General features: G+C 46.5%; 1 protein-coding gene across 1 annotated transcript in view; it reads left to right on the top strand.

The window, feature by feature from the left end:
* The window catches only part of DNAH2 (dynein axonemal heavy chain 2), a 111,966-nt gene that overhangs the window by 28,102 nt on the left and 75,374 nt on the right, over window positions 1–8,490 (top strand). The window contains exons 10-19 of the mRNA XM_019665911.1: window positions 2,223–2,369; window positions 3,169–3,325; window positions 3,575–3,814; window positions 4,103–4,291; window positions 4,490–4,637; window positions 5,122–5,314; window positions 6,732–6,932; window positions 7,018–7,174; window positions 7,535–7,709; window positions 8,123–8,286. Of these exons, the coding sequence (XP_019521456.1) occupies window positions 2,223–2,369; window positions 3,169–3,325; window positions 3,575–3,814; window positions 4,103–4,291; window positions 4,490–4,637; window positions 5,122–5,314; window positions 6,732–6,932; window positions 7,018–7,174; window positions 7,535–7,709; window positions 8,123–8,286 (1,771 nt within the window). The remainder of the gene's footprint in view (window positions 1–2,222; window positions 2,370–3,168; window positions 3,326–3,574; window positions 3,815–4,102; window positions 4,292–4,489; window positions 4,638–5,121; window positions 5,315–6,731; window positions 6,933–7,017; window positions 7,175–7,534; window positions 7,710–8,122; window positions 8,287–8,490) is intronic.

The raw sequence follows: 8,490 nt of genomic DNA, 5'->3' as shown, positions 1-8,490 counted from the left end.
GAACAGGAAGGGGAGCAGATTGGAGAGTCCAGCTGGGATCCCAGACTTGAAGGTATAGTGTGCTAATCTGTGTAGTCCTGTTATTTTCTCCAGACCGCCTTTACTTGGGCATGGCAGATTTAGCCAGGGTTGGTTTTTTTTTGTTTGTTTGTTTTTGTCAGGGGGCTTAGATGAAGGAATGAGGCAAAATAGTGAGGACTGGCAAAAGAGTGGTGAAAGTGACAGAAGGCAGGGTCTGTGGAGGAGGAAGCAGAGATGGGAGGGATGAATAGGCAGGAAGAAAGATGAGGGGTCAGTGGCTTGAAGGTCTCCATGAAATTCAAGAACAGATCCAGTAGGAGGGCTTGAATACAAGAGCTTGGAATGGGGGCAGGAAGCTGGGCTCAGGGGGTGCGATGTCTGAGTGGGTTATCTCAGAGGGGGAGGAGTTGTGAAGGTCATGAGGTCCCAGGTGTGGGAGTGGCAGCTGGGATGGGAAGGAGAAGAAGGTCACTGGATTAGAGTGCTACATACACAATTAAGATATTTCTGGTATTGCATTTAAAAGGAAAAAGAAATGAGTGAAATTAATTTTAATATTCAACCCAATCTTCCCAAAATATTATCATTCCAACACGTGTTCTCTGCCTTCTATCTTGTGTCTTTTTCTCTACTTTCGGAGAGATTTTTGTGAACTTTATTTTTTAATGTTTCTTTTGATTTTTAAATTTTCTATCTTTTTTTTTTTTTAAGATTTTATTGGGGAAGTGGGGAAGGGGACAGTCTTGGGGAATTGGGGAAGGGAACACTGTGTTTTTCCAGGACCCATCAGCTCCATGTCAAGTTGTTATCCTTCAATCTTAGTTGTGGAGGGCGCAGCTCAGCTCCAAGTCCAGTTGCCACTTTCAATCTAGTTGTGGGGCGGGGGTGAAATCTAGTTGCACCATCCCATGCAGGAGTCAAACAAGCACCCTTGTTGTTAAGAGCATGTGCTCTTACCAGCTGAGCCATCCGGCTGCCCGTTGGCAGCTCAGCAGCAGCTCAGCTTGGGCACAGCTCACTGGCCCATGTGGGAATCAAACCAGCAACTCTGCTGCTCAGAGCTTGCGCTCTAACCATGTGAGCCACCTGGCCGGCCCCCTCTGCTATCATTTTTAACCTCCAAGAGCTCTTTTGGCATCTTGTTTTTGTTTTGTGGGTGCTCTTTTGTTTCTTTTATCTCTCTGAGGGTGTTAGTGGCAGTTTTCTTATTTGGAATGGGCAACCTTCTTTTTGTTCCTCTCTAGATGCTTTTTTTCTGTTTGTTTGTTTGTTTGTTTAGACTCCCTTCTGTGCTAGGAAAGACAGAGACCACTGATCCTTGGTTACCTGTCCATATTTAAGGGACAGACCTGGAAGGCTGATTGGAAGTTCTGTTGAGCAGGTAGTGGGGTTTCTCAACTGTAGGCTTATCCCAAGGTCATCATCCTTGCCACTTTTCCTCTTAGGCTGGTTATGGGTCACAGAAAGCAATCTTTCAAACCTCATCCTGGAGTGTGTAGGTCCAGCTGCCAGAGTGCTGGTTTCTAGGTCGGAAAAGGAGGCTGGAGGTCTTAACTTTCAGTGTACACATGGTCATTTAACACCCCTTTCTCTCAGTACATTACCCTCTTTTCCAACTGGGCCTGGGGATCCCCATCCAAAGACCCTCTGTTTCTGTACTGCCTTCTCCAGACAAGAAGTCTTCAGACTTTTGTTGAGGTGAAGAGGGGACTTGCTTAACTGTGCAGAGTTGGGGAAGGGACATGGAGAGAGCTGCTTCCTAAACTTTCACTTGGTCTTTCTGTTTTAGTTCCTCCATTACCCGCTTCCTTGATGCCTGAAGCCACCAGCCTGGTCCTTTAGAGAACCCTATAGCATAAACCGAGTGGCTTCTTCTCTGTCTCCATTACTAGCTTAGGATTCCAATTCTGCTCCTTATCCATCTGCTTTTCAGCTTCCAAAATTATTCTGTTGTTGTCTCCTGGTATTTGTGGGTTTATGCCTTAAACAACAAAAAATTCCTTTACTGTTGTTTTAGTGTTTTGGGGAGGGGAGCAAAAGCCCATGCATTCAGTCAGCCTTCTTACCTGGAGGTTCTGATTCATTTCTTGTCTTTAAATGCCTCAGTGTTGCCTAGCCCTGTGCCCCGTCAGTCTGTTGTTGGTTCTAGTTTATGCCCTTGAGCAGTAACCTCAGCTGCTTTTCTTTTCTTTCTCCCCAAGGTCCCTGCTGATTCTTTTTGTGGAGATTGACTACTGGGAGCGGCTGCTCTTTGAGACCCCCCATTACGTGGTGAATGTAGCTGAACGGGCAGAGGACCTGCGCATTCTTCGTGAAAATCTGCTACTTGTTGCTCGAGACTACAATAGGTAGGGCTCCAGTTCTCATGGCAGCCCTTCTATATGTTATTTTATGCCTCCTCTTTGTCTTATCTGCTCCACAAGGTTGTCCGTTTCATACAGTATCCATCCTTTTTTTTGTCCACTTAAAAAAAAAAAAGATTTCCCATACTCTCTCTTATGGGATTTTCTTGTCCCTTGCAGTTTTGTCTTCTAGCTTTAGGGTAGAGAGCAAAAGCAACCAGGTCCCCTCCCACCCCATAGGGCAGTTGGACCATAGATATTATAAGCCTGAGTCACTTCTCTAGAAATGAAACTGGGTGGCATTAGGATTATGGGCACAGAATAACATCAGATTCATTGAACCAAGGCCATGCTTGCACCCCTATCTTAACACCCTTGGTACTTATTTCTGGAGTGGGGCTTTGTTTTGGGTTGGATATCTTTCTCATCCCAGTTAAAGTCCAAAAAGGTGGGAACCAGCTGTCTTGTTTGGGTGTCTAGAACTGAACTGTCCAATATGGTAGCAACTGGCTGCCTGTGTCTATGTCTATTTTAATTAATTAATTGAAATTAAATAAATTTTAAAACTTCAGTTACTCATTTACACAGACTACATTCCAAATGCTCCATGGTCACATGTGGCTAGCGGCGACTGTATTGGACAGGGCAGCACAAACTGTAGAGCATTCCCATCATTGCAGAAAGTTTTATTGGAAAGTACTAGTCTAGAATCATGAACTTTCAGATTTTCCACCAAGTTTCCTGGTGTGGAGGAGAGGTCTTCAGAGCTTGTTTCCATCGGCTACCAGTGTGCTCTTATACACAGGCTTATTGCCATGCTGTCCCCAGATGAGCAGGCCCTGTTCAAAGAGCGTATCCGATTCCTGGATAAGAAGATCCACCCTGGGCTCAAGAAACTGCACTGGGCTTTGAAGGGGGCCAGCGTTTTCTTCATCACAGAGTGCCGCATACATGCCAGCAAGGTGGGACATGGTCATTAGACCCTAAAGGCTGACTGAAAGGTTGATGCATGGGAAATTAATACCTGAGTCTTGGATAGTGGTGGAGAGACCAGGGAGTAGTGTGAAAGAAACTAAGTGTGCTTGGGGAAGGACTTTGTTTTAATGTCAATAACTCTAGCTAGAGGACAGGTGGGAAGATAGAATTAGGCCCAGAGGGTCTCTCCCCAAGCTGAAACACATCCCCCCGCCATGGGTGGGGTCTGACTTCAGGTGCAGACAATTGTGAATGAGTTCAAGGCATCCACTCTGACCATTGGCTGGCGAGCCCAAGAGATATCAGAAACGCTGTTGGTACACATTAGTGGCAAACGGGTGTACAGGGACCTGGAATTTGAGGAGGACCAAAGGGAGCATCGGGCAGCTGTGCAACAGAAATTGGTGAAGCTGCACCAGAATGTGGTGGCCATCATGACCAACTCCTATGAAATCTTCAAGAATGATGGCCCTGAGGTAGGGGTGCTATGGCCAGGGCTTTGAGTTTTGGGAAGTCCCCAGTCCCCCAGTCCCATCAGATCATTCTCTTGGTCTTTCCTTTTTCCCCCAGTGTGTGCTTCTCAAACATCCTGCTCTAGTCTTGGATTCACCTAACCTTCAGTCTTTCAAACCTTCTTCCTTCAGGACTCACTGTCCTGCCTTCCTATTTAACTAGGTTGTTTCTGTCCCTATTGGCTGGTTCTCATTTCTCAGGACCTGCTGTCTTCCTTGAGGAATTCTCTCCCCACCTTCTCTTCCCACCAGATTCAGCAGCAGTGGATGCTGTACACAATTCGGTTGGACCACATGATGGAGGATGCCCTGCGCCTGAACGTGAAGTGGTCACTGCTGGAACTGTCCAAAGCCATCAATGGGGATGGAAAAACCACCCCAAACCCACTATTCCAAGTTCTTGTAATTTTGCAGCATGACATGCAGGGAGGTGTGGCACAGGTGGGAACCACTTTGCCCCCAACACCCCAAAACTATCACACTTTATTTGCCAGTTTCCCTCAATCCTTAAACTTGGCCCTTGGCCTTGGCTTTATCCTATGGCCTCCAGGCCTGGTTCTGAAGTGTTCTACCTTATCAGTCCTGAGTCCTGTCTCTTCTATGGCCTGTGTGAAGGCTCTCTCCATGGTGTTCCCACAGGTGGAATTCTCACCCGCTCTGCAGACTTTAGCAAATATAGTCAATGACATTGGCAACCACCTTTTCTCCACCATCTCTGTCTTCCGCCACCTCCCTGAAATTCTCATTAAGCGCAAGTTTCAGCGTGACCCCATCTATATGATCGTTGGTGAGTGGGCAATGGGAGGGACACTTGGTGCAGGGGTGTGAGAGGCTTAGGAATGGGCGAAGCTAGGAGGAGAGACAAGGGCTTTTTCCAGACATACTGGGCCAGTCATCTCCATGACTGATGGAAAATACAGGTCAAGGGGCCAGATTGGGGAAGGGAGCAAAGGCTGAGATGGAGGTCGAGATTAGGTGACTAATACTCAAGGGATTTGGGATTTGGGCTGGGATATTAAGGACAAGTTTGGGACTGGGGCTGGGATATAAGACATCTATGTATCATCTATATATATATGAGACATCCAATTCCTCCAGATTTGTGTCATACTTTTACTTTCTGCCTCCTTTATTTTCTAATGCTCATGTTTCAGCCATATTTTTTTTGGAAGGTGGTACTGGAGTGAAAGATCTGGGGCAGTGACCAGGGGCCAGGCTAGAGCTTGGGTTGAGATGGAAGTTAGTAAGAAGCATTTTGGTGGGTTTTGAAGAACGAGATGAGGACATCAAGAAGATCCAGGCCCAGGTCAGCAGCGGTATGACCAACAATGCAAGCCTACTGCAGAACTACCTCAAGACCTGGGATATGTATCGGGAGATCTGGGAGATCAACAAGGACTCTTTTATTCGTCGCTATCAGCGCCTCAACCCCCCTGTCTCTTCTTTTGATGCTGACATTGCCCGGTAAGGAGAGCAGGTCTGTCTCTAAGAAGTATAGAATTGCAGGAGTTCCAGGCCTAGACTCAGGAAGGAGGGTTGGGGGTAGGTGGAGATGCAATAAATGTGTCCTCAACTATAGGAAATGAACAGGACCTAGGGCATTGGACCTTTGTTTCTCAGGGGTAGAGATCAGATAAGAGCTGGACAAGATTTAGGGGAAAAGCTGTTTTGGTGGGGTGCTGTTAGGAAGGAAGAAATGCTAGGGGTCAGAAAGATGAGAGAAGCACTTTCATTTTAAGAAGGTAGATTGAAATTAAGTTGAAGAAGAATCTTAAATTCTGAAGGCAGGCAAAGAACTCCCATCTCTTTATCCTCTAGTTATTTATTCATTTGTTCAATAAACACCACTGTCCTATGGGTCATGAGGAATAAAAAGAAGAAATGAACGAATGTTTTCCTCCTGTAATGTAGTAGGGGAGCTAAAAGTATTTTTAGAACAGCAGTGGCTGTAGCATGTTGAGAATGGTTGAAACCTCAGGTCCACCACTTTATAGCTGTGTAATTTTAGGCAGGTTACATATTGTTTTTTTTCCTTAGGCAGGTTACTTCCATTCTTTAGGCCTCGTCTCCTATGAAATAGATATTACACTACCTACTTTAAAAGGTTGTGGGATTATTAAATATATGTGACAGCACCTTGTAAACTCTAAAGTACTGTGCTAATGTACTTATTATTATTATACAAGCTTCAATGTGATGAATTTGTGATTAAGGTATGTAAAGTGCCAGGGAGTTCAATGGAAGGAGAGAGAATTTCCAGTCTAGGGACATTAGGAAAGGCTTCATGAAGGGAGTGATTTTTGGGCTGGGCTTTACAGAGTGGGTTAGATTTCAACAGGCGGAGATGGGCAGTGGGAGGGCATTTCAGGTAGAGAAAATAGCATAAGCAAAGGCATAAAGATGGGAACACATAAGCATGTTTACCAAATAGTAAATAGTCTGGAACAGGAAAGGAAGGATGCAAAGGGATTGATATGTAGCAGCCAACTTCATTCTCTCAGTGATCTCTTGAGGTAGGGTCTATTCCTATCACCATGTTACATATGAGGAAACTGAGGTGCCCAACAGTTAAATAACCTGCCTGAGGTCATAGAGCTGGTGAGCAGCAGTGTGAACTCAGCCCATATCTATGACACTCTAAAGCATTGAATGTCAGACTAAGGATTCTGACAGCTATCCTATAGGCAGTGGTTGGGAAAGTGAGATGATCACAGCCATATGCCTGGGGTAGACTAAAATGGCAGACACCTGGGCATAGGAGAATGCTTTAGAGCTGCTGCACAGGTCTGGGTGGTAGGAAATGAGAGCTTGAACTAGCATTGGGGCAGTAGGCACATCTGCAAAGAAAACAACATCCTAGTGGGATTATGGGCCCTTGCAGCTACACGGAGGTTGCTAATAATGTGCAGAAGGAGGAGACAGTCCTCAACATCCAGTTTGTGCTGCTGGACTGCTCGCATCTCAAGTTCTCACTGGTGCAGCACTGCAATGAGTGGCAGAACAAGTTTACGACTCTGCTCAAGGAGATGGCAGCCTGGCGCCTCCTGGAGCTGCACACCTACCTGAAGGAGAATGCGGAGAAGTATGGACACAGGTGGCAGGCATAGGTGTGGGGAGGGCAGGCCCTGCCCTGTCCACTTATCAGTGCTCTCTTTGCCTGCCTTCAGAATCAGCCGCCCTCCCCAGACGCTGGAGGAACTGGGGGTCAGTTTGCAACTCATGGATACCCTGCAGCATGACTTACCCAACCTGGAGACCCAGATCCCTCCCATACATGAGCAATTCGCCATTCTTGAGAAGTATGAGGTGCCAGTTCAGGACAGTGTGAGTTCCAGCAGTGTTTGGGCCACTGAGTTGGGCCCATGCCAGCAGTAGGTTGTGGGGGAAGCTAATTTTCCACATAGTAGACCTTGTGCTGTCAGGAGGGAGAGCAGAGAAGTGAGCGGGGAGGAAGACTCAAGATTCAAAAGCCTCTGAGAGCCCAAACTAGCTCAAATGACATTTCTGGTTAGTTTATGGATTTCTTTAGGCCCAGCAACTTACTCCTTAATTTCGTTGGGCCTCTTTGCATGCAGAACTTGGCCACAGACTTGGTCAGAGGATCAGAAAAGAGTCCCTAAAAGCACTGGGGAGAAGGACAGACCTCCTACTTGTGGGTCATCCTCCCCTCTTTGATGTCCCCAGGTACTGGAGATGCTAGACAGTCTCAATGGGGAGTGGGTTGTCTTCCAACAAACTCTGTTGGACAGTGAACAGATGCTGAAGAAACACAAGGAGAAATTCAAGACAGGCCTTATTCACTCAGCTGATGATTTCAAAAAGAAAGCACATAATCTTCTCGGAGAATTTGAAGCCAAAGGTACCCGTTTCTCAACTTCTCCCCCTTCTTTACCATCATTTTGACAGTCTTTCAAAGCCTATGGAGAGGTGCAAACAAGGATGAGCAGAAGAAGGATGGTGCTGTGGCACTTCTGTTAGCCACACACCTGTTGTCACTGACTTTGTCCAAATTCAACCCAGCCTACAACATTTCCAGTTTTCTTATACCCACCTCTCAAGTTCCACCTGTTTCTGATTCTCGAGCCACATTTAATAGTTTTGGTAAGATTAACCATCATTTTTTCAATGCATTCCTGCTTATTTTCCTTCCCTTCCCTCTCGTGTGAGGAAGAAGTGAGATTCACCCACAAAAAGGTAGGAGAGCAATGATGGTCCTTTCAGGGGACCATGGCCTTGAGTGGGAACCTGAGCTTCATCTTGGGTTTCCCACAGGCCCCTTCACCAGCAACGTGGGACATCAGGCCGCTCTAGAGCAGATAGCCCAATTGCGGGCCATGCTGAATGCCATGCGGGAAGAAGAAAACAGTCTCCGCTCCAACTTGGGCATCTTCAAGATCGAGCAGCCAGTCTCCAAGGACCTGCAGAACCTGGAGAAGGTGGGGTGCTGAGCTAGGCCCTCGTGGTAACCAAGGATGGGGGGCAGGGGACAGGAGAATGAGTCCTACTGGCCTGGAAAAACAGCTGGGAGCAGGAAGCTGGGTGTACGAAGAGCTTCTTTTTAAAAAAAATTTTATTGGGGAACAGCCATGGTCATTGGTTACACATTGCTTTCATGCTACAATGTCATAGTTGACTCTTTT

The sequence above is a fragment of the Hipposideros armiger genome, unplaced genomic scaffold, assembly GCF_001890085.2.
Source record: "Hipposideros armiger isolate ML-2016 unplaced genomic scaffold, ASM189008v1 scaffold_457, whole genome shotgun sequence".
NCBI lineage: Eukaryota > Metazoa > Chordata > Mammalia > Chiroptera > Hipposideridae > Hipposideros > Hipposideros armiger.
The sequence above is the reverse complement of the archived record's forward strand: the minus strand, read 5'-3'. Positions and strand labels throughout refer to the sequence as shown.